The sequence below is a fragment of the Trichomycterus rosablanca genome, chromosome 6 (assembly GCF_030014385.1).
Source record: "Trichomycterus rosablanca isolate fTriRos1 chromosome 6, fTriRos1.hap1, whole genome shotgun sequence".
Taxonomy (NCBI): Eukaryota; Metazoa; Chordata; class Actinopteri; order Siluriformes; family Trichomycteridae; genus Trichomycterus; species Trichomycterus rosablanca.
Genome location: NC_085993.1, coordinates 31873141 through 31899448, shown reverse-complemented (window position 1 = coordinate 31899448; position 26308 = coordinate 31873141). Strand labels below are relative to the sequence as shown.

At 40.2% G+C, this 26308-nt stretch overlaps 2 protein-coding genes across 2 annotated transcripts; one reads left to right on the top strand and one right to left on the bottom strand.

The window, feature by feature from the left end:
* Nucleotides 1-212: 212 nt before the first annotated feature.
* On the bottom strand, nucleotides 213-5478 carry eef1b2 (eukaryotic translation elongation factor 1 beta 2). Its single transcript, XM_062996840.1, has 6 exons — nucleotides 5329-5478; nucleotides 3249-3371; nucleotides 2919-3063; nucleotides 2675-2738; nucleotides 526-651; nucleotides 213-413 (listed from the first exon to the last, which is right to left on the bottom strand). Exons 1-6 carry the CDS (start codon nucleotides 5406-5408, stop codon nucleotides 259-261), a joined length of 693 nt encoding a protein of 230 aa, XP_062852910.1. The 5' UTR covers nucleotides 5409-5478; the 3' UTR covers nucleotides 213-258.
* Nucleotides 5479-10317: 4839 nt separating this feature from the next.
* On the top strand, nucleotides 10318-25752 carry ndufs1 (NADH:ubiquinone oxidoreductase core subunit S1). The gene is made up of 19 exons (XM_062997672.1): nucleotides 10318-10403; nucleotides 12957-13039; nucleotides 13451-13542; nucleotides 13632-13739; nucleotides 14763-14839; nucleotides 14922-15003; nucleotides 15089-15219; nucleotides 17041-17226; nucleotides 17322-17456; nucleotides 17671-17785; nucleotides 18569-18714; nucleotides 19247-19375; nucleotides 19464-19593; nucleotides 22709-22869; nucleotides 23030-23184; nucleotides 23974-24149; nucleotides 24441-24575; nucleotides 24658-24730; nucleotides 25156-25752. Exons 2-19 carry the CDS (start codon nucleotides 12961-12963, stop codon nucleotides 25245-25247), a joined length of 2202 nt encoding a protein of 733 aa, XP_062853742.1. The 5' UTR covers nucleotides 10318-10403; nucleotides 12957-12960; the 3' UTR covers nucleotides 25248-25752.
* Nucleotides 25753-26308: the final 556 nt, after the last annotated feature.

Here is a 26308-nt window from a genome sequence, read left to right as displayed (position 1 = left end):
GTAGCCTATTTATAGGGTTTCTAGCTTCACATTTGCACAACTTAAATTAAGTACACTATGTAAAAACACCCCAGCTATACTTTAGTCCCAAAATGTTCTAGTTGACAGTTAGCTAGAGACCGGTAAACAATGTGTTGACTCTTAAAGTAGCATTCTTTAAAGACAAAAAAAGCAGTACTGTTAATTCCCAAATAAAAACCACAAAGCAAAAACATCTGTAAGTGCCATTTTATTGTGTAATGCATTTGTTGTGGGGTCTTAAATTTTGTTGAAAGCAGCCACATCCATTGACTGTACAAAGTCCTCAAAGGCAGTAATCAGCTCCTCCAGCTGATCTGTTCCAACTTTGTCGTCTTCTACCACACAGGAAATCTGCAGCTTCTTGATGCCATAGCCGACTGGCAACAATTTAGCTGTAAAAGATGCAAGGATGCAAGACATTACTTACTACTCTAGCTCTGCTATGTATAAAGCTTTTGAAGAGCCATGTGAGTTTTACTAAGACAACCCTGTAAAGAAACTTACACTGGCCCCAAACCAGGCCATCCAGCTGAATGCTACGAACACACTCCTCAAGTTTGGACATATCTGTTTCATCGTCCCAGGGCTTGACATCCAAAAGGATGGATGACTTTGCAATGAGGGCAGGTTCTGTAAAAGATTAATAATAATAAAACAAACTTTAAATATGTAATTATGGCAAGCATAGAAAGCAGGCACACACATGGACAAGGGTGGACTAGGGCTCTAGTTTGTATTATTTGACTGATAGTTATATGCTGATGCCTTTTTCCTAACTGAAACTCTAGCCATGTGCTAGAGTTTCAGTACCAATTGATAAAACTTTAGTATAAAGAAAAACAACAGCATAACTAGGAGCTCATGGGCCCCAGTGCAAAAAAAAAATTGGTCCCCCCCTCAACAAAGTTCATGTTCATATACAGTGTATCACAAAAGTGATCACCCCTCACATTTCTGCAAATATTTCATTATATCTTTTCATGGGACAACACTATAGACATGAAACTTGGATATAAATTAGAGTAGTCAGTGTACAGCTTGTATAGCAGTGTAGATTTACTGTCTTCTGAAAATAACTCAACACACAGCCATTAATGTCTAAATAGCTGGCAACATAAGTGAGTACACCCCACAGTGAACATGTCCAAATTGTGTCCAAATTGTGCCCAAATGTGTCGTTGTCCCTCCCTGGTGTCATGTGTCAAGGTCCCAGGTGTAAAAGGGGAGCAGGGCTGTTAAATTTGGTGTTTTGGGTACAATTCTCTCATACTGGCCACTGGATATTCAACATGGCACCTCATGGCAAAGAACTCTGAGGATGTGAGAAATAGAATTGTTGCTCTCCACAAAGATGGCCTGGGCTATAAGAAGATTGCTAACACCCTGAAACTGAGCTACAGCATGGTGGCCAAGGTCATACAGCGGTTTTCCAGGACAGGTTCCACTCGGAACAGGCTTCGCCAGGGTCTACCAAAGAAGTTGAGTCCACGTGTTCGGCGTCATATCCAGAGGTTGGCTTTAAAAAATAGACACATGAGTGCTGCCAGCATTGCTGCAGAGGTTGAAGACGTGGGAGGTCAGCCTGTCAGTGCTCAGACCATACGCCGCTCACTGCATCAACTCGGTCTGCATGGTCGTCATCCCAGAAGGAAGCTGACGCACAAGAAAGCCCGCAAACAGTTTGCTGAAGACAAGCAGTCCAAGAACATGGATTACTGGAATGCCCTGTGGTCTGACGAGACCAAGATAAACTTGTTTGGCTCAGATGGTGTCCAGCATGTGTGGCGGCGCCCTGGTGAGAAGTACCAAGACAACTGTATCTTGCCTACAGTCAAGCATGGTGGTGGTAGCATCATGGTCTTGGGCTGCATGAGTGTTGCTGGCACTGGGGAGCTGCAGTTCATTGAGGGAAACATGAATTCCAACATGTACTGTGACATTCTGAAACAGAGCATGATCCCCTCCCTTCGAAAACTGGGCCTCATGGCAGTTTTCCAACAGGATAACGACCCCAAACACAACCTCCAAGATGACAACTGCCTTGCTGAGGAAGCTGAAGGTAAAGGTGATGGACTAAACCCAATTGAGCACCTGTGGCGCATCCTCAAGTGGAAGGTGGAGGAGTTCAAGGTGTCTAACATCCACCAGCTCCGTGATGTCATCATGGAGGAGTGGAAGAGGATGCCAGTAGCAACCTGTGCAGCTCTGGTGAATTCCATGCCCAGGAGGGTTAAGGCAGTGCTGGATAATAATGGTGGTCACACAAAATATTGACACTTTGGGCACAATTTGGACATGTTCACTGTGGGGTGTACTCACTTATGTTGCCAGCTATTTAGACATTAATGGCTGTGTGTTGAGTTATTTTCAGAAGACAGTAAATCTACGCTGCTATACAAGTTGTACACTGACTAAGTTATATCCAAGTTTCATGTCTATAGTGTTGTCCCATGAAAAGATATAATAAAATATTTGCAGAAATGTGAGGGGTGTACTCACTTTTGTGATACACTGTATATGCCCTGCTCTCCTGGTAGTTATGCTCCTGCACATTAATCTTGTTACAATTTTTTCAAGATGTAAACAGCCAAAGTAAATCTTTTGAATGACAAAAGGGAGATACTGTAGATCACTGGTAGCATAAGAGACATACTTTTGGATTTCTTTGCATTGTAGGCTGCCAGTCTTTCCTCCTTGATTCTCGTGGTCTCCTCATCCTGTAAAGAAACAAAACATACAATTAAGACAGGGAAACAAAATCCTAATAGGTCATTTACACAAAGACTGGTTATCAGAAATTAAAATGATCCATCAAATAAACTCAGTCGAAAGATGGTGATAAAATCATCATATAACCAGAATCAGAGAGCATGACTCCTTAAAATCCTAAAACTCACCTCCTCCTCGTCTGAGCCGAACAGATCGATGTCGTCGTCATCTTCCTCCTCTTTTTCCTGCTTTTTAGCAGGAGCGGCTCCAGTAGTAGTGTCTTCCACACCAGCTGGACCGTACTGACCCAGTGGCTTCTTTACTCCTGGTAGGCTAAAATAAAGGGATCAGTTTAATTTCCATTTCTATAATTTTAAATTTCTAGGTTGCATATGCCTCCCAGGTGCATCAGTGTTTAAAAGCTGTACATCAGCTACTCAGGCGAAAGATGGTGATAGAAACTCATCATATGCTGGAGGATCTAGTATTTATTTAGTAAGAAGTATGCTAATGGTTACCTGGCTTTCTCTTTCTGGTAGGATTTGATGTGGTTGTACCAGCGAAGGGCATGGCACAGGTTAGCTGGTGGGGCACCGGAAAGAGCATCAAATACGGCGACATCAGCCTGAGAAGGAACATACCTATTAAAAATAGTTAGAAGATCAAAATTATTACAAAATGCCAGGTGCTATGCTTACTTTTTGCAGTATGGCCATACATGTCCACCTAACAGTTTAGGAAAAATGCCAACTACATGCATTTTTTTTTTCTAAGTTTAAATTAATTTTTACAGTATAAACATTATAATATTGATGCACAATTTACTTGGCTTGAATTTGTCCATAATATTAGAATGAAAGTGGAGAAAACATCTAACTTCATTGTCTGTTATGAACTACTGTACTTTCCCCATTACAGTACATCAATAAATTTCAAACATATACATTTTAGTGATAAACCACTTTAGACAGTTAAGAACCGATCAACCAGCAGGCAAATAGGATGCATGAAAGTACAAAGAAATAGAAAAAAGAAAAGAAAAATTATTTATTAGGATTTAAACCTCACGTTTTACACATTTTGGTTACCATCATGACAGAAATGGTAGTTACTCATTACACAGGATTCATCAGTTCACAAGTTTAATGTCAAACACAGTCATTGACAATTTTGTATCTCCAATTCATCTCACCTGCATGTCTTCGCACTGTGGGAGGAAACCGGTACTCCCGGAGGAAACCCACACAGACACAGGGAGTATATGCAAACTCATTACAGAAAGGACCCGGAACGCCCCACCTGGACCTTCGTGTCGTGAGGCGACAGTGCTACCCACTAAGCCACCATGCATTCAGATTCCTTACTTTTTGCAGTGTGGCCATACATTTTCACTTGTTTGTTGTTTATTAGGATTTTAACGGCATGTTTTACACTTTGGTTACATTCATGACAGGAACGGTAGTCACTCATTACACAAGGTTCATCAGTTCACACAGGTTATATTGAACACAGTCATGGACAATTTAGTGTCTCCAATTCACCTCACTTGCATGTCTTTGGACTGTGGGAGGAAACCGGAGCACCCGAAGGAAACCCACACAGACACGGGGAGAACATGCAAACTCCACACAGAAAGGACCCGGACCGCCCCACCTGGGGATCGAACCCAGGACCTTCTTGCTGTGAGGAGAGAGTGCTACCCACTCACGATACATGTTCACTTAACAGTTTAGGAAAAAATTAGTTCCTCATAATTCTTGATATTTTAAGTCACATTTTATAATCCTTTTCAGGTGCACAATATATAAACTACAATTAATTTTTTAAAAAGTTTTAATTAATTTTAAACAGTATTAAAATTAACATTGGCTTTAATTTGTCCATTGCATTAGAATGAAGGTGGAGAAAACTACTAACTGCATTGTCTGCTCATTATAAATTACATTCCCAATTACAGCACATCAAAAAATTTCAAACATATACATTATAGTGATAAACCACTTTAGACAGTTAAGAACAGATCAACCAGCAGGCAAAACAGCAGACATAAAAGTAAAAGTTAATAAAGCCTTAAGGTGGACAAAAATACAAACAGACCCACAGACAAATAACTGATGTCTAAACCATAGTCCAAGCACCTCAGGTTTTACCACAGTAAACTAAAGTTGCATATCATGTGCTGGCCAAAAATACATATAGTTCTACTAAATACTATAAAATTCTATAAATAAAGACTGACCTAAAAACGATAATTTACCACAAATTGTAATCAGGGAATGAAACGCTAAAATGTAATAAAATGTAACTAACGCTGTATGGCTTGCTGCAAATAGTACCAGTGCTTCGTGTACAAAGACATTCAGTGAATATTTGCATTTAATTTAAACATGACTGGTACAACTTATATAAAGCAATAATTTGCAGATATGACCACGAGTGCATATAAGTGTAAAAAAGTGAGTAAAGTCAGGAACTAAGTGACTAATACTGTGACTTCAGAAGACTAAGCAGCCTACTCGGGCCTACTTACAACACCGGTTACAGAGTAGCACTCTAGCTGCTTATTATACACCAAAATGTGACTTCAACATGACTTACCCCTCGATATAGCTTTTATCAGCCAAAAAGTCGTTCAAGACTTTGAGACCAGCGGGGGTTTTCAGATCACCGAAGCCCATTTTTAATATTAATGTTAAGTTATTTCACACAGGAGGTAAAACTGAAGCTGGAGGAAGCTCAAAGGAGCGAGAAAGGAACACGTTTAATCCTTTATACTTCTAATCCCACCTCTTTTCTTCTTCTGAATCCAAAAGCGGTGTATTATTACCATGATTACCACCACCTACTGGACCAGAAAAGATGTCAACGTCTCAAGAATGCACTATATACAGTGTATCACAAAAGTGAGTACACCCCTCACATTTCTGCAAATATTTTATTATATCTTTTCATGGGACAACACTATAGACATGAAACTTGGATATAACTTAGAGTACTCAGTGTACAACTTGTATAGCAGTGTAGATTTACTGTCTTCTGAAAATAACTCAACACACAGCCATTAATGTCTAAATAGCTGGCAACATAAGTGAGTACACCCCACAGTGAACATGTCCAAATTGTGCCCAAAGTGTCAATATTTTGTGTGACCACCATTATTATCCAGCACTGCCTTAACCCTCCTGGGCATGGAATTCACCAGAGCTGCACAGGTTGCTACTGGAATCCTCTTCCACTCCTCCATGATGACATCACGGAGCTGGTGGATGTTAGACACCTTGAACTCCTTCACCTTCCACTTAAGGATGCACCACAGGTGCTCAATTGGGTTTAGTCCATCACCTTTACCTTCAGCTTCCTCAGCAAGGCAGTTGTCATCTTGGAGGTTGTGTTTGGGGTCGTTATCCTGTTGGAAAACTGCCATGAGGCCCAGTTTTTGAAGGGAGGGGATCATGCTCTGTTTCAGAATGTCACAGTACATGTTGGAATTCATGTTTCCCTCAATGAACTGCAGCGCCCCAGTGCCAGCAACACTCATGCAGCCCAAGACCATGATGCTACCACCACCATGCTTGACTGTAGGCAAGATACAGTTGTCTTGGTACTTCTCACCAGGGCGCCGCCACACATGCTGGACACCATCTGAGCCAAACAAGTTTATCTTGGTCTCGTCAGACCACAGGGCATTCCAGTAATCCATGTTCTTGGACTGCTTGTCTTCAGCAAACTGTTTGTGGGCTTTCTTGTGCGTCAGCTTCCTTCTGGGATGACGACCATGCAGACCGAGTTGATGCAGTGTGCGGCGTATGGTCTGAGCACTGACAGGCTGACCTCCCACGTCTTCAACCTCTGCAGCAATGCTGGCAGCACTCATGTGTCTATTTTTTAAAGCCAACCTCTGGATATGACGCCGAACACGTGGACTCAACTTCTTTGGTCGACCCTGGCGAAGCCTGTTCCGAGTGGAACCTGTCCTGGAAAACCGCTGTATGACCTTGGCCACCATGCTGTAGCTCAGTTTCAGGGTGTTAGCAATCTTCTTATAGCCCAGGCCATCTTTGTGGAGAGCAACAATTCTATTTCTCACATCCTCAGAGTTCTTTGCCATGAGGTGCCATGTTGAATATCCAGTGGCCAGTATGAGAGAATTGTACCCAAAACACCAAATTTAACAGTCCTGCTCCCCATTTACACCTGGGACCTTGACACATGACACCAGGGAGGGACAACGACACATTTGGGCACAATTTGGACATGTTCACTGTGGGGTGTACTCACTTATGTTGCCAGCTATTTAGACATTAATGACTGTGTGTTGAGTTATTTTCAGAAGACAGTAAATCTACACTGCTGTTGTCCCATGAAAAGATATAATGAAATATTTGCAGAAATGTGAGGGGTGTACTCACTTTTGTGATACACTGTATGTAAGGGGGGGAAAACACGTCTTCAACCACTTTTGTCTGTTATTTTTTAAATACGTATTCAATTCTGTACACTGTATGGTCAAAAATATGCAGACAGCAGGCCATGAGCTTGCTGATTGTATCATTTCAAAACTGTGCATATGTACAGTATATAGAGTTTCCTTGGGATTTAAAAAGCATTCAGTCTTGCACGGTTTCCCAACAGCTTTGACTGACTAAGAGTCCATTTAGCCAAAAGAGCATTTAAGATGTTAGACACTCATGTCTATTGAAAAAGATAAGGTCACAGCTCTGTGTAGATTATTTAAGATTGTCCACACCATTGTTGAAACCATGTTTTTATAGACCTTGCTTTGTGTGGAAACATACATAAGTATATACACTGTCTGGCCTAAAAAAAAGTCACACACTCTAATATTTAGTTGGACCACCTTTAGATTTGATTACCGCACGCATTCGCTTTGGCATCGTTTCCACAAGCTTCTGTAATGTGCCATCAGGGGAGAAAAAATCCATTGATGGAATAAGCTGGTCGTTCAGTATATTCAGGTAGCTGACCTCATTCTTTGGGCACATAACGTTGCTGAACCTAGACCTGACCGACTGCAGCAACCCAAGATCATAGCACTGCCCCCACAGGCTTGTACGGTAGGCACTAGGCATGATGGGTGCATCACTTCAGCCACCTCTCTTCTTACCCTGATGCGCCCATCACTCTGGAACAGGGTAAATCTGAACTCATCAGACCACATGACCTTCTTCCATTGCTCCAGAGTCCAATGTTTATGCTCCCTAGCAAATTGAAGCCGTTTTTGCCGGTTAGCCTAATGGACAAGTGGTTTTCTTAAGGCTACACAGCTGTTTAGTCCCAATCCCTTGAGTTACCTTCACATTGTGCGTGTGGAAATGCTTTTACTTTCACTATTAAACATATCCCTGAGTTCTACTGTAGTTTTTCTACCATTTGATTTTACCAAATGTTTAAGTGATCGCCGATCACAATCATTCAAGATTTTTTTCAGACCACATTCCTTCCTTGAAGATGATGTTTCCCCACTGTCCTTCCACTTTTTAATAATGCGTTGGACAGTTCTTAACCCAATTTTAGTAGTTTCAGCAATTTCCTTAGATGTTTTCTCTGCTTGATGCATGCCAATAATTTGACCCTTCTGAAACAGATTAACATCTTTTCCACGACCACAGGTTGTGTCTTTCGACATGGTTGTTTAACAAATGAGAAGCTACTCACTGCATCAGTTAGGGTTAAATAACTTGTTGCCAGCTGAAACATAATCACCCATGCAGTAATTATCCAATGGGAGGCTCTTACCTATTTGCTTAGTTAAATCCAGGTGGTGACCTTGGCCAGGCAGTGTATAATCAATTTATTCAGCTGTTATTCAACTTTATCACTGAGTGTGACTGTGTGACTACAACAGCTCAACTTGATCATTACAACTTTTGGCCATATAGTGAACTTCCAGTGCAAATTATCCGTTTCAAATAGACATTACACAGAAGAGAATTTACTATTATTAGACAAAAACCCTCAATCTGGACATTTCAGCAAGACAACAATCACAAACAAAGGCACTTAAGCAACAGAGGGGTCTATTAGAGATCAGGGTTCAAATCTGAGTTGTGGTCAAAGACATGACTGACTATGTCTGTGGGTGGAGAAGGGGGTGGATTGGCACCATGTCCAGAGTATAAGTCAAGTCAAATTTATTTACACAGCGCATTTTACAGTGGACATTGTCTCAAAGCAACTTTACAGAATCCAGGACCAACAGAACAAAAACCAATATTGAGCAAGTCGAGGGCAACAGTGGCAAGGAAAAACTCCCTTAAAATAACAGGAAGAAACCTTGAGAGGAACCAGACTCAGCAGGGACCCATCCTCTTTGAGTAACCTGGAGGATACTTTAAATAAATAGGATTTACACAAATCATACAAACACAAAATTAAATAGAATTGAAAGTTATAACTAGCAAAATAATAATAATAATAATAATAATAATAATAATAATAATTGGAGTTCTTCATTGTTCAGTCCAGTCTGTAAAAAAGTCCCTTGTAAGTTCTAGACATTTTTGGTGCAAACACGACCCATCCCATCTAGTAGGAGCAGCATTGTTGGCACTGCAGTCTCGACTTTCAGTCTTTAACCTCGAGAGGGTAAACAGGTTTCCGCCAGAACCACCTCAGGGTAAAACAACAGAAGATGTAGTTACAATGTGAAATCGTGAAGAGTAAAATGTCAGAATAGTGTCCCAGGTAGAACCAGACGAAATGAGAACCAGATGAAAATGAAATAAACAATCACATACTTAAACATGATCTAACTCAAGACTGCTTTCTAAAAATATATAGTAAATATGTTTGCATGCTCAGTGGCGATTCTGTGATGATTGCCTTTGCCCTGTCATAAGACTAAATTAAATGAGACACATGAATAGTGCTTATGTGCACTTACATATGTACATATTTAAAAGAAAGTCATCCCAGCATCAGACAAGGCAATAATAATACTGTTCATGTATGTATGTATTGCATTATTGTATGTTTTGGCTATATCCACTTATGTGACAGATACAATGACATATTGAATTATAAACTGCAGACGTAAAGTAATTACACACTTCCCTGACATGTGTAAAAGAGAAAATTTGGTGGGTCAAATGGTAGGTCAAAAATGAATAGATATAGACAGCTTCTATATTAATTTAGATTAATTTATTTAATTGTAAAAAACCTAAAAGCAGTGTGCTTAAGTACTGTCTGTACGCTTTTGAACACAGTCAGGCAGTTTTAAATAACGGAAATGACGTTAGTATAAGGTGTCAGACATTTGAACTATTTTGGAAAATATAAAGCTACCTGGCTGAGCTTTATGGCATCGTTATTTAATGTAGATTTTTTTTGTTGAAAATGTGCAAGAATATGTTTCGATTATTAATTTGTCAAATTAACTGGTCAATTTTGTAATCTTCGGCAGATGTTTCCCACCCGTTTTTGATTTATTCCGCCTTCTTACTAGGATTGGTCTTTTGTTTGGCCAATCGTTTCATCGTCTACGCTCCAATTGGAGAATGGCTTGTCAATACGAACCCCAAGCCAATCCTAAACAAGGATACTGTATTTGCCGAAATATGGGTATGAAAAGTAACGCGTCGGAGAGCTCCTTCATAACTGTATACAAGTCAGTTGCGCTGTTCTGGTCTAGAAGGCCAAATAGCGACAAGGTAAGAAGCACAATGATGTTCTTTGTTTACGAATAATGGCGTATATCTGCTTAACCGCTGCATGATATAATCACTAGAAACCAGAGCAGTGACGGTTACATGGAGAAATTAGTGTACAATAGAGAACCGTGCTGTCTGTCCTTGGTTTGACCAGCAGTGTAGCTTGTTAGCTAACCTGGCTATGCTAAACCTGCAAGACGTCAACACAGACAGATGCATGGCAGACTTTTCTGTATATAAAGTATATGAGCATTTTAAGCTGTCAGTGTTTATTAGATATAAAGTTCGTGTCCTAAAACCTTTGGTTTCGTTGCTGTCATCATAGCGCGGATAATTTGACATACGACCCCTGTATAAAGCTGCTTGCATTTATTCTGAGTACATTACAGTATTCGTTGACATTCAGTTAATTTGTTTGTCAGTTCCGTTCATCATGTTGTCAAACTATTTATCTGGTTTGTTTGTCTGTTTTATTCATCAAATAGAGTTTGTTAAGTTTAGTAAGTTAACTTAGTAATTTTACATTAAAACCACCTCCTTGTTTCCACACTCACTGTCCATTTTATCAGCTCCATTTACCATATAGAAGCACTTTGTAGTTCTACAATAACTGACTGTAGTCCATCTGTTTCTCTACATGCTTTGTTAGCCCACCACAGAGCAGGTATTATTTAGGTGGTGGATCATGGTGGTGGTGTGTTAGTGTGTGTTGTGCTGGTATGAGTGGATAAGACACAGCAGCGCTGATGGAGTTTTTAAACACCTCACTGTCACTGCTGGACTGAGAATAGTCCACCAACCAAAAATATATCCAGCCAACAGCGCCCCGTGGGCAGCGTCCTGTGACCACTGATGAAGGTCTAGATGATGACCAACTCAAACAGCAGCAATAGATGAGGGATTGTCTCTGACTTTACATCTACAAGGTGGACCAACTAGGTAGGAGTGTCTAATAGTATGGACAGTGAGTGGACACGGTATTTTAAAACTCCAGCAGTGCTGCTGTGTCTGATCCACTCATACCAGCACAACATACACTAACACACCACCACCATGTCAGTGTCACTTCAGTGCTGAGAATGATCCACCACCTAAATAATACCTGCTCTGTCGTGGTCCTGTGGGGGTCCTGACCATTGAGGAATAGGGTGAAAGCAGGCTGAAAAAGTTTGTAGAGAAACAGATGGACTACAGTCAGTAATTGTAGAACTACAAAGTGCTTCTATATGATCAGTTGAGCTGATAAAATGGACAGTGAGTGTAGAAACAAGCAGGTGGTTTTAATGTTATTGGCTGTTATTGCACTTCTCAGACGTGCCTTTGGCCCAGATGTTTCCTTAACCCTTTAGTCACTGTCTCAATTAAAAGTTACCTGGTCAATATGATGAAACAATCCAATGCTGATGAGAGTGGTCTTTTCCAGGATGACATTTGATAAGTGTTTACATAGCAGGGACTATAAAAAAAAACATATCATTTGTTTGGCTTACTAAGGTTGTGGGCGGCACAATGGCTCAGTGGATAGCACTGTCGTCTCACAGCAAGAAGGTCCTGGGTTTGATCCCCAGGTGGAGCGGTCTGGGTCCTTTCTGTGTGGAGTTTGCATGTTCTCCCCGTGTCTGCGTGGGTTTCCTCCAGGAGCTCCGGATTTCCTCCCACAGTCCAAAGACATGCAAGTGAGGTGAATTGGAGATACAAAATTGTCCATGACTGTGTTTGACAATGAACTTGTGTATCGAGTAGCTACTGTTTTTGTCATGAATGTAACCAAAGTGTGTAAAACATGACATTAAAATCCTAATAAATACATAAACATGCTAAGGTTGTCTTTTGTAAGAAGACACTTTTTAACAGATGTCTGTTTTAATTTGAATAATGAGTAATTTGGATACTACATACATCAGCCCCATACAGAGAAAGTCAGTGTTGCGCTAAAAGTTATCCACAACAGAAAGGTTAAGTCAAACTTTGCACCTTTGCCATCACATTCAATCCTTCTTAAGAGAGCACTGTGGTTAAGTAGACAAAAAACTATTATGCATTAATTTATAAATAGGATATTTATTAGGATCAGGATGGTACCACTGGTAAACTGACCGCATAAAGTATTTATTGTATGATAAACTATGCAGTGGTGCAGCAGTAAATTATGCTAGCCCTCTGCCACTGGGATTATTGGCCGGTCGGTCATCTACATATGTACACGATTAGCTATATCTGTGAAAGGTGTATTAATTGTCATCCTTTCCTGGGTATGTTGCTGCAGTAAATTCAGGGATGCCAGACCCACTTTGAACCTGACTAAGATAAAGAGTTGGTAAAAACATGAGAATTAATAAATACTCCTTGCACATGTGGAATTTATTCCTCAACCAAAGTGATTTGAATATATTGTCTCCTTGATACACATAGCAACTAATTGTTATGTAGTAGCCAGTCAGTGTAGACATGAAAGATCCATAATAAAGTGGCAACTAATATATTTTATCAATAAAATATGTTGCATACATTATTGTGTGTACATTCTGTAAATGTATTTTTCCTTCTCCACAGCGTCATGTTGCGTTTGCCAGCAGTTGGACGGGCCCTGGCTGGGGCGGCCCACTCCAAAGGAAGTCTCAGCGTCTCTAGCAATGGTAAATGTATTCAGCTCAATGCTGTAATATCTTTAAATAATAAATACAATGCATACGATCTGTCAAGTTCTTACAGCTAGTTAGCATGCTTACCTTTATTGTGAAGCAACAGGGTTTGATTCCAGTTGGAGAACCGATGGAATATTTTAATTTCAATAAAGGCTTTATTATATTTATATTTAAAAAAAATTGCTAGTTGCTGGAATTAGGTCAAGAATTAGGAATTTCTCTGCTGTATTTTGCAATTTGTCTCTTTTCAAAGTTAACAAAATAATTCATTGTGGCTATAATGTTTATATGATGTATTATGACAGACATTGTTTTTTTTAAAGATTTTACTTGTGATGAAAATGTATTGCCTAAAATATGATGCTTTTTTATATGATTTAATCACTGATTCCTTAATTACAGTAAAGACGTCTGTCCGGGCCTCAAGTAATATGGTTGAGGTCTTTGTGGATGGCAAGCCTGTGATGGTGGAACCAGGAACTACTGTACTTCAGGTGATTTATCAGTGAATATTTAACATTTGTTTTTTGATTATGACATCAATCATCGTGTAAGTGCTAATCTTTTTTTGTTTGTTTTTTAGGCCTGTGAGAAAGTTGGGGTGCAGATTCCAAGATTTTGTTATCATGAGCGGCTGTCTGTGGCAGGAAACTGTCGAATGTGCCTCGTGGAAATTGAGCGGGCACCAAAGGTATTGTTCTCTAATAAATAACATTTTCAGCTGTGGCGCATGAATTATTTTATACCATATTCACAGCATCGGTACTCTGTCACCTCTGGTTTCCAGTTATGATCTAGAGTTATGATCTTGCTTACAAGGAAATGTATTTTATCCATTGTATTGGGCCGCACTGTCGCCTCACAGCAAGAAGGTCCTGGGTTTGATTTCCAGGTGGAGCGGTCCAGGTCCTTTCTGTGTGGAGTTTGCATGTTCTCCCTGTGTCTGCATGGGCTTCCTTTGGGAGCTCCACAGTCCAAAGACATGCAAGTGAGGTGAATTGGAGATACAAAAATTTCTGGTCCCTTTTGGAAACACTGGGTGCAAGTGGGTTCATTCATCATTAATACTTTACGGTGTTGTGACTGAAATTTTTTCTTAAAGAGCAACCATCACAACATGAATCGTGGTGCATTTATCTTTTTCAACTTCTGCACCTTGTTTGCCCTAAGTTAGGTGGGCGCTCGGGTGGTGCAGCGGTAAATCACACTAGCCCACTACCGGGACTCTTGTCTCGGCTGTGTTATCAGTCAGTCGGGCACCTACATAGAAAGCTGAAAGGAGGAAAAACGAGTAATGTGCAAGCCAACCACTGCAAAAAATTGGATTTGAGTCTCAGCAGTGCCACCTAGTTGAATGTTCTACAGATACAGTTGGTCTGATACAGTTGCCTACTGTATGGATGACATGCTGAGATGAATGGCAATACATCACAGAAAGTCTGGGGCACTATGCAAGTGTCAGTGGAGGCAAGTGCTAGCCTGTAGCCATCTTTGGCCACATATTGGACACATGTCAGAGTGGGAGTGTGGTTATTCGACTCTTTTTGATCAGATTGAAGAGGCTGTGGAATTGAAAATTCTAGATTAGGAGATAAAAGGGGAAAAATACAGAAAAAAGATAACTTAAATAATTAGAGGAGCAGATAATAATTTCAATTGATGTGTGGCAGTGTTTTTTATTGCTTTTTAAAATGATGCCTGTTTATTCTGGTAGCCTGTTGCTGCATGTGCTATGCCTGTCATGAAAGGCTGGAACATTCTGACCAACTCTGAAAAGACACGGAAGGCCAGGTATGTCAGATTTTACTTTGAACTCATTTGCTTAATTGGTATTTGTTTGCCTAATTGGTCCACTATTTTTGCCCATCTTCAGAGAGGGAGTCATGGAGTTCCTTCTTGCCAATCACCCTCTTGACTGTCCAATCTGTGACCAGGGAGGAGAGTGTGACTTGCAGGTAGAAGGACGTTACTAGTTACTACATAATGTGTCTGGTAAAACTTCTGAAAGTTGGTTTCTTAACTGTTGAATCATTATTGTAGGACCAGTCCATGACGTTTGGTTCAGACAGAAGTCGATTCATTGAGGGAAAGAGAGCAGTGGAAGACAAGAACCTCGGTCCTCTCATCAAAACAATCATGACACGCTGCATTCAGTGCACTCGCTGTGTCCGGTGAGTCAATTTGCTTATTACACATTTTCCTTTTGACATTAATGCATTGTATATTGTGTATACAAATATGTATTTGGTTATTTTTTATGATTGCAGCTATAAACATTTAAACTGACCGAAAAAAAGAAACTAAAAACAGAATATAGGCAAAAGACCAAATCAGAATGTCTGTAAACAAATTTGCCAATACCTCCTTTTTTTTTAGGGCTGTCGAAGTTAACGTGATAATAACGCATTAACACGATCTCAATTTAACGTAATTAAAAAAAAAATAGTGCCGTTAACGCAAATTCTATTTGGCTCTGCGAGTCATCCGTAGTTCATGTTGAGACTTGACCGTGCACGGCATCTCTCATTAAGACAGCGTTTCTCAAATGTAACCGAGCGTCGTAGTGATGCACTTTCTTAATAAAGAAATAAATACATGGTATATTCACAAGTTGTCGGGAGCAAAACACTTTATAACTTTTTCTGTTACGGTACCGAATAGCGGACAGCTAGAGTCGTTAGCCAAGCATGCTATTCCATGAACTATGGAAGCCCCAAAGGGTCAAAACACACTCACTTCATGTAGAAACGTCCATCAAACCATTGTCACGATACAACCACAAAAAAGTCTGTTACAATAACTATGCCTTATCCCACCTGAAGCACCGCTGATCTACAATGTTTGCTGATGGAGAAATTTTAACCTACAATCTGACATATTCGAAGTCAAGGGTCTCTGCTGGATAGTATTACTGCCTAGTATGTGAGTGAATAAAACTCCTTTACAGTTTTCTCTTGTCCCAGTGGTTTTTAACATAAGTACATTTAGCATAAAATGTGTTCACCATTTTAATTGTAACATTTCACTTAAAAATCCTTGTTTTCTATAACATTTACACAGATTTTTTTTAATGCGATTAATCGCGATTAACTATATGAAATTCTGAGATTAAAATTTTTAATTGTTTGACAGCCCTAGTTTTTTTTTACATCTTATACTATTCAATTAACTACTCTAGGTTTCTGGTCAGTCTTAGGGCGCGTTCACATGAGGAGCGCAAAGATCTTTGGAATGAGGCGGTGCTGCTTAGCTTGCCACTTCGCTTCCCTAAGCGGCACACACCGTGCACATTCGCCATGTTGGGCTGGCGATTTTTGCACTTGCTGCAGCTTTCACCTGATTGAACTCTGACACAGTTTGATGCTGACCTTTTCAAAGCACCTCCAATGAGACAAACTTGATAAAGTGAACAAAACGTAACGTTTTAATGATAAGCATTTTAGACTCTCTCTGAAAAGCTGATTCTCACAATTTCTCAACACCCTAAAACACAAGTTTAAAAGTGAAACAGTGAGGAAAATACACATAAACACAGATTTATGTGGATGATTTTGGAGTGAATTTGACGGTTATTCCACACAAATGCAGATTCGTCTCATATTCACACTTTGATGACGTCTTACCGCACCACTCAAGCCAAGCGCTGAACAAAGCGCCAGTTTGCGCCGAGGCTTGCGGTGAGCGAGTGAATGCGCCCTTAGGCATTATTATGGAGCCGTTACTGAGCCATTACCCCCCCCAATCCAGGCAGATGCTACTTTTGGCAAGGCTTGTCGCAAGATTATGGCCACCTCTGTCAGAATGAGTGCCCATTCAGACCAAACTTTTGGGAAGGTGGGCACTGTTGTTGGAAGAGAAGTTGGCCTGAATTGCAGTCAACATTCAAATTCATCCCCAAGCTGTTTACTGAGGTTCAGCCTTAACATGATCGTTGACCCAGAGAGAATCTATATTTTTTTAATTAATTATTTTTTCACTTTTGGGTGTTGCAGATTTGCCAGTGAGATTGCTGGCGTGGAAGATCTGGGCACCACAGGCCGTGGCAACAGCATGCAGATTGGCACTTATGTAGAGAAGATGTTCATGTCGGAGATGTCTGGTAATGTGATTGATGTGTGTCCTGTGGGAGCGCTGACATCTAAACCCTATGCGTTTACATCCCGACCTTGGGAGACCAGGTAAAAACACCAGTAATGATGATTGTAATTAGTGATTGTGTTTAAATTACAAGAGTTTGTGTGATTTATACTGTGCGAATGTTTTGTGTTAATAGAAAGACAGAATCAGTTGATGTGCTCGATGCTGTTGGCTCTAACATTGTGGTGAGCACAAGAGGTGGAGAGGTCATGAGAATCCTGCCTAGACTCAATGAGGACGTCAACGAGGAGTGGATCTCGGACAAGACCAGGTAAACTGGGTGCTGCTTTAAATGAAAGTTATTATACAAAAAGCAAGTGTTCATTTTCAAAATTAAACCAAATTGAATTAGACCGGCTCTCCTTTTTATATGTAGTAGTTCCATTTGGATATATTGGCCCACCAGTAGCACAGAACTTGAGAAGCTTTCTCTAAATTACTTGGCAGTTCAGTTTTTTCCTTCTTTTCTTCATCTATGTTGTCAGATTTGCCTACGATGGACTGAAGAGGCAGCGTCTGACCCAGCCCATGACAAAGGATGCCAGTGGTCAGCTGGTGCCCACTACATGGGAGGATGTTCTCACCCGTGTAGCTGGCGTGGTAATTGCCTTACAAATATAGTTGTTGTTGTTATTGTTCAGCAGGACTGTGTCATCATCATTATTATTATTAATAGAGCTGTACTGATTTTAATAATATTATCTGCACTGTCACTGGCATTCAAAGGCATGATCAAGGTCAGCAGGAGCACAGATGGTTCTTTTTGGGTGCTCTCGTTACAGGTCGCCACAGTACATAGTGTAACACCATATTTGATTTGGCACAGTTTTTCCTGGCAACCCTTCTATTTTTCTGGGCTTGGGACCAGCACTAACGGTGCACTGAGGTGTGCCCCCTAATGGCTAGATTTTCATAACGACATCCTTGACCAAGGCCTTTCTTGCCTGGTCTGAATACTACAGTCAATAATTAATTAAAAATCAAAAACTGGCTCAGTGGATAGCACTGTCGCCTCACAGCAAGAAGGTCCTGGGTTTGATTCCCAGGTGGAGGCTGCCCCGGTCCTTTCTGTGTGGAGTTTGCAAGTTCTCCCTGTGTCTGTGTGGGTTTCTTTTAAAAGCTCTGGTTTCCTCCCACAGTCCAAAGACATGCAAGTGAGGTGAATTGTAGATACAAAATTGTCCATGACTGTGTTTGACATTAACGACTTAAACTGATGCAACCAGTAACTACCTGTCCTGTCAAATAGCAATTTTATTTATTTAAATTCAAATCCACAACACAGTAAAGAGTGCAGAAAGTAAAATGCTCTGAATACTTTTTGAATTCAGTTTATGAATGATCTATTTAATAATTTTTTTTTATCTGTTTTTGGATTTGTAGCTTCAGGGTGCCCAAGGGTCTGAGATAGCAGCCATTGCTGGTGGGTTGGTAGATGCTGAGTCTTTGGTGGCACTAAAAGACCTGCTAAACAAGCTGGACAGTGAGGCACTCTGCACAGAGGAAATCTTTCCAATGAGTGGTGCTGGGTAAGTTTTATTATATAACATTTAATCTACATTTTTTGGATTCTTAATAGAATTAGAATTACAGTGGAACCTTGACTTGCGAGTTTAATTCGTTCTTTGACCAAGCTCGTAACTCAATTTGCTCGTATATTAAATCAAATTTCCCCATTAAAATGAATTGAAATGCTGTTAATCTTCTTTTTCTCAGCACTGATCTTGGCACTCTCTTTCCTAGGACCCATGGTTAAAACTAAGAAATTTTCCAAAATAAACAAAATGCGATATGACAGAGATGCTTGCACGGCAAGATAACCACATGAACTGAACGCTCGCTGGGCTACCTAGTGGCATAAGGTCGCTCGCTCGTAACTCAGATCTCGGCTCGTATCACAGAGCAAAAAATCGACCAAGCGACGGCTCGTATCTCGGAAAATTCGTAAGTTGGGTCACTCGTAAGTCAAGGTTCCCCTGTAGTATTATTTAAGGTCTTATCAGTATCCCTCTCCTGAGATAGTAATTATTGATTGCATTTATATCTCTATCCCTAACCCAGAACTGACCTGCGCTCTAATTACCTCCTGAACACCCGCATTTCTGGTATTGAGGAGTGTGACATTCTGCTGTTAATTGGAACAAACCCTCGCTTTGAGGCTCCCCTCTTCAATGCACGCATCCGCAAGAGGTGAGAGTCTTCTGTTACTCATTTAAATTAAATCCACTTGACCATTTTTGTCCACTTTGTTTTAAAATGCGTTTCTTTTTGTTCCTAGTTGGCTGCATAATGAATTGCAGGTCTCTGTTGTGGGTCGTGAGGTAGATCTTAGCTACTCCTACAACCATCTGGGCGAATCCACTCAGGTGCTTCAGGAGATTGCTGCCGGAACACACCCTTACTGCAAGGTAGTGTTTAAGCTCCAAAGCATCTGTCTGGTACTTGCTGTATTACTTCTTTTACAGCTAGAGACAGACAGAATTCAATACCTCAAAAAACCATGGGAACAAATCAAGGGACAAACCAAACTCACTCATAACTACCTGCTAATAGGGGACCAGGCCCACACTTGCCCTGGAGCAAGAACCTCTGTTAAACACATTCTCTATGCATGCCCAAAAATTAATAACACCAGAACAAACTTTTACAGTACAAACAACTACAAAAATCTTCACCTTAGTCCCCCCAAAAAAAAACCTTCAGTCACTTAAACACCCTAATCCATATACAGGTCCTTCTCAAAAAATTAGCATATTGTGATAAAGTTCATTATTTTCCATAATGTAATGACAAAAATTAAACTTTCATATATTTTAGATTCATTGCACACCAACTGAAATATTTCAGGTCTTTTATTGTTTTAATACTGATGATTTTGGCATACAGCTCATGAAAACCCAAAATTCCTATCTCAAAAAATTAGCATATCATGAAAAGGTTCTCTAAACGAGCTATTAACCTAATCATCTGAATCAACGAATTAACTCTAAACACCTGCAAAAGATTCCTGAGGCTTTTAAAAACTCCCAGCCTGGTTCATTACTCAAAACTGCAATCATGGGTAAGACTGCCGACCTGACTGCTGTCCAGAAGGCCATCATTGACACCCTCAAGCAAGAGGGTAAGACACAGAAAGAAATTTCTGAACGAATAGGCTGTTCCCAGAGTGCTGTATCAAGGCACCTCAGTGGGAAGTCTGTGGGAAGGAAAAAGTGTGGCAGAAAACGCTGCACAACGAGAAGAGGTGACCGGACCCTGAGGAAGATTGTGGAGAAGGGCCGATTCCAGACCTTGGGGGACCTGCGGAAGCAGTGGACTGAGTCTGGAGTAGAAACATCCAGAGCCACCGTGCACAGGCGTGTGCAGGAAATGGGCTACAGGTGCCGCATTCCCCAGGTCAAGCCACTTTTGAACCAGAAACAGCGGCAGAAGCGCTTGACCTGGGCTACAGAGAAGCAGCACTGGACTGTTGCTCAGTGGTCCAAAGTACTGTTTTCGGAAATCAAGGTGCCAGAGTCTGGAGGAAGACTGGGGAGAAGGAAATGCCAAAATGCCTGAAGTCCAGTGTCAAGTACCCACAGTCAGTGATGGTCTGGGGTGCCATGTCAGCTGCTGGTGTTGGTCCACTGTGTTTTATCAAGGGCAGGGTCAATGCAGCTAGCTATCAGGAGATTTTGGAGCACTTCATGCTTCCATCTGCTGAAAAGCTTTATGGAGATGAAGATTTCATTTTTCAGCACGACCTGGCACCTGCTTACAGTGCCAAAACCACTGGTGAATGGTTTACTGACCATGGTATTACTGTGCTCAATTGGCCTGCCAACTCTCCTGACCTGAACCCCATAGAGAATCTGTGGGATATTGTGAAGAGAAAGTTGAGAGACACAAGACCCAACACTCTGGATGAGCTTAAGGCCGCTATCGAAGCATCCTGGGCCTCCATAACACCTCAGCAGTGCCACAGGCTGATTGCCTCCATGCCACGCCGCATTGAAGCAGTCATTTCTGCAAAAGGATTCCCGACCAAGTATTGAGTGCATAACTGAACATAATTATTTGAAGGTTGACTTTTTTTGTATTAAAAACACTTTTCTTTTATTGGTCGGATGAAATATGCTAATTTTTTGAGATAGGAATTTTGGGTTTTCATGAGCTGTATGCCAAAATCATCAGTATTAAAACAATAAAAGACCTGAAATATTTCAGTTGGTGTGCAATGAATCTAAAATATATGAAAGTTTAATTTTTATCATTACATTATGGAAAATAATGAACTTTATCACAATATGCTAATTTTTTGAGAAGGACCTGTAAAGTCTTTTCATGAATTCCTATAAAGAATTTTATTGACCCCCACATTGACTTTATAAGGATGGAACTTTTTATTCAGCCGTGATAAGAGCCATAGTAGCTAAGAATCGAACAAACATACAGCTAGACATTTTTTTGATTAGCCAGTTAATAACTGACAGTCATTGTTCAATCAATGGTGTTCGTAATTTACAATCAAATGCAGAATATTCTGTGTTTTAGATACTAATTAGGGCTGTCAAACGATTAAAAATTTTAATCGCGATTAATCTCAGAATTTCATATAATTAATCGCATTAAATAAAATCTGTGTAAATGTTATAGAAAACAAGGTTTTTTAAGTGAAATGTGAAAAGTGGACGTTTCTACATGAAGTGAGTGTGTTTTGACCCTTTTGGGGCTTCCATAGTTCATGGACTAGCGTGCTTGACTCCGGTATTCAGTGCCGTAACAGATTAAGTTAATAAAGTGTTTTGCTCCCGACAACTTGTGAATATACCGTGTATTTATTTCTTTATTATGCAAGTGCATCCCTACGACGCTCAGTTATATTATTTTAACAAACCGCAAATGAACAACGGTGGCAAGTCCGACATTAAAACGTTTGTTCTACCAGTCAAGTCTCAACATGAACTAGAATTTGCGTTAACGGCACTATTGTTTTTAATCGCGTTAAATTGAGATTGCGTTAATGCGTTATTATCGCGTTAACTTCGACAGCCCTAATACTAATACATAAAAGTTAGTGTAACATGTTGCACGGTTCTAGTGGCTGTCACTCCTGCCAATGAGGGAAAAAAGCTTTACTATTTAAAATTTGCATGTGCAAATAGGTAATTTAAAAAGTGACATTGTTTTAAATTTAATTAGAACAAAGAGTGTAATTTTCAAATTAAGAAAAGAACATTCTTGGTGGCCGCTCAGGTTGCGCAGCGGTAAAAACACACGCTGGAACCAGAGCTGGGATCTTGAATACATCGTATTCACCTAGTGTCTACAAATTCCTTATTCTGGCTATCTGACTTAATATGGCTTTAAAAAAACATAAAGTCGTCCAGTTTCTTCTGATGTTGCCCATTTACCGTGTTGCTATACAAGTACCTCAGAATTGTCAAGTAGTTTGTGTTTCTCTTTACTTGAAAATAAATGCAACACAATTGTAAATCTAAGTTTTAACTACATTGTACTTTTACATTGACCTGTATTTGCCAGGTGTTGGCCCAGGCCAAGCGACCAGTGGTGGTGGTGGGAAGCTCCTGTCTGCAGAGGGCAGATGGCGCTGCCATCTTAGGTGCTGTATCCACGATCGCTCAGAACGCTCGTGCCAGCAGTGGGGTGGAAGAAGGGTGGAAGGTCCTTAATGTACTTCATAGGTCAGTCTAGTTACATGTTGCTGATGTATTTGTTAAAGGGTTGCACATACATGTTTTCTGATTAAGTTAACTAAGGTATGCTTTGGCCAGGTTTGACCATCTAGCTTTGTGGAAAAAAGACTTGTTTCTAAGGTTTCTTTTGCTTTTTGTGTATTCCCAGGGTGGCCAGTCAGGTTGCAGCTCTAGATCTGGGCTATAAGCCTGGTGTGGAGGCAATCAGAAAGAACCCTCCCAAAGTGCTGTTCCTGCTGGGAGCTGATGCTGGCTGCATTACCAGAGCAGACTTGCCCAAAGACACTTTCATTATTTATCAGGGTAAACCTGATTTCTTAAACATATACTGTTATAGAGAAAGATTACAGACAAAGATTATATAAGCAACCAGTTATGTCCGGATAGTTTAGCAAAGTATAAGCAAACAGCTTCCTTCTTCCAATATGACTCTCGTTCTTCCTCTGCACTTGTCCGAACCATCTCTTCCCCCTAACTTTGTCCACGGAAATTGTTCTTAATATTGTTGTTCCCAATGAGGATCGCAGCATCTTCATCTCTGCCACCCCCAATGCCCACTGCTTTCAAGCCATGTAAAATAGCAGGCCTTACTACTGTCCCTTTTACCCATGTACCACACTCCAGTAGTTTGTACCTTCTGTTTGACCCCACATATTTAAACTCATCCAGTTTTACCATCTTGACTCCTAGCAACTCTGCCTTTCCACTGCCCTCCCTCTCATTCACACACGTTACACCATAGGATCACATATTAGTTGAGTGGCACAGTATGGCACAGTTGTTATATTGTGGCAGTATTGCTGGGTTGGTATATACTTCCTGGCTACTACTGTACAGCTGCTTGATGTACAGTTAGAGACTAAAGTTTTTGTCCACTCACTATTTTTCATAATCCATTTTTGGCCATTCATTAATGATCAGCACCTCATAATACCATTACTAAAACTGAATTGTTTTAAGATCCTAGTAATGGTAACATGTCTGTGATGAGAATGCTCTGCTAACCAAACAATAGCTGTATACTGACATTTTAATATCTTTTATTAGTAGTAGAAAGCTTATTGCCCTTTTCACCCCTCTCCCCTTATTCAGGGCACCATGGTGATGTTGGAGCACCCATGGCTGATGTCATCTTGCCTGGAGCAGCATACACAGAGAAAAACGCCACATACGTGAACACAGAGGGACGTGCTCAGCAGACCAGGGTAGCAGTTACACCACCTGGCATGGCTCGCGATGACTGGAAGATCATTCGTGCAATCTCTGAGGTATGCACAGATTTGCAATATTGGCTTTATTAAGCTGAGTGTGCAGTCAGTAGAGCCAACAATTAAGATTTCAGTTGTTTTATGCCTTCTATTCCACAGTGGTACTTGATCTGTTGGGTGTTGGTGTGGAAACAGGATTTTATGCCAACCAAGCACAAGCTACACCATTTCATTTGCCTTTAATCTATAAACTAGTCTGGTTGGTATAAAAACCTGCTGCCACATTGGCTTTATAAAAAATAACTGAGAACCACACTGTTTACAGTCTGCTCTATATTTTTTGTGCTGTAGTTGGCTGGAGTCACTCTTCCCTATGACTCTGTAGAAGAGGTAAGGGGCAGACTGGCAGAGGTGTCTCCCAACCTTGTGCGTTACGATGATATTGAGGAAGCTAACTACTTCATACAGGCTAATGAGCTTGCCAAGGTTGGTCTCTCTTTTTGATTTTTCTTATTGTTCTAATTTTAAAAAAAATATATGGCTAATATTGTATCTTCTCTGTGCCCAGGCTGTTAATCCGTCCCTGCTTGCAGAGCCCATTGTTCCACCTCAGCTTACAGTAAAAGATTTTTACATGACAGGTAAAACTGACGTTATACTCAACACTTGCTTAATATTGTTGTGTAGACTTGTGTAGACAGTGATATTTGTGCATCAGGCTGCATTAGTTTGCAAAATAGATGTAATCTGGCTATGTCTAAATAATTACAGGTTGACGTAGTTTGTGGTTATTTAGTAAGCAGTGACTTCTACTGTGTATTCTATTTATGGCTTTTTTAATGTTACCAGTTCATTTCGATTGAAAGCATGTAGGGGTGGGATTTAAGCACACAGGGAAAGTTGGGGTGTACAGCACCATTAAGCATATGCCACATTGTGGATTGAAACTCTGAAATTAATATTATTTGCGCACAGATTTCCACATATAACAACCTGGTGTTACTGTGGCATTTTGCACAAATAAAGATGATTGCTGATATATTTGTGTCATTTATTTATTCCCCAGACTCCATCAGCAGGGCCTCCCAGACAATGGCCAAGTGTGTAAAGGCTGTAACGGAGGGAGCAGAAGCAGTAGAGGAACCTTCCATCTGCTAAAACGCACAAGTCCACTGTAACTTTTGTTTTCATAAGTTATTCATACAGTTGTGGTAGAAAGGCACCAAGGTTTAAATCTGTACTGTTTTTCAGCCAGTTCCACTGTTATAATATCCAGATTTGTTTTGCTTCTGTTTAAATGCAATGAGAATAATCTTGAGATTGTTCCCACACTGAGATCAAGGCGGAAATTGCTTTGTTATCCAAAGCTCATAATTAATAAAAATGTATGTGTATTTGTGCTCATGCCTTTTGTGCACTACATATAATCATGTATCAGAGCTCAGATCAGGAATTTACATCTTTTACATGTAGTTTGCTGACAGAGTAGCTGCTACTTGAAAAACATGGTCTAATCAAGCCCTGCAGTCTAAACTTTGGGAATCATTTGTGGAATAATGGCTAATTAGTCATGCATTCATTACTTTTTTAGTAGAAGTATTTGCACTTCTGCCACTGAATATTTACAGCAATTTTCTTATATAAATAAAACAGATGTGTTGAAGATGGTGATAAATCCCAAATAAATAAATACATTTTATGCATAGTGCCAACAGTGATCTGTACATTTAGAGTAGCAGTTAATCAAAAAGTTGGGGTTTTTGCTGGGTTTTTTTAAGCTTAATGAAGGAGAGGTGTTCAGACATAATGTAAAAAAAAAAATTATGTGCCCTGAAATTATTGTTCAACAAAAGTATGACAGGAATTAGTCTTTGCAATGTTTATTTAAGGTTTATGGGTGTTCTCTTACACTTTGCCCATTTCAAAGGAACACTTGCTTAAATTGTTAGAATTCAAAAGTATACATAAATATGTAAGACATTTTAAATCTTCAGTTATTGGTAGTCAATATATTTGGCTTTAGCTGGTGATTGTTCTGTGCCAATAAAACAGGGCTGGTTTGACTGCACCCAATAAATAATACATAGTCAGACCACCAAAAACATGTTACAGGTGTTAACAACTCAGTAAAGTTATATTATGTGGCTGTTGTGCAAGAAAGAAGCACCTTAAAGCTTGACTTTATTTTGTTGATGATCATATGGATACAAAATCAGTAC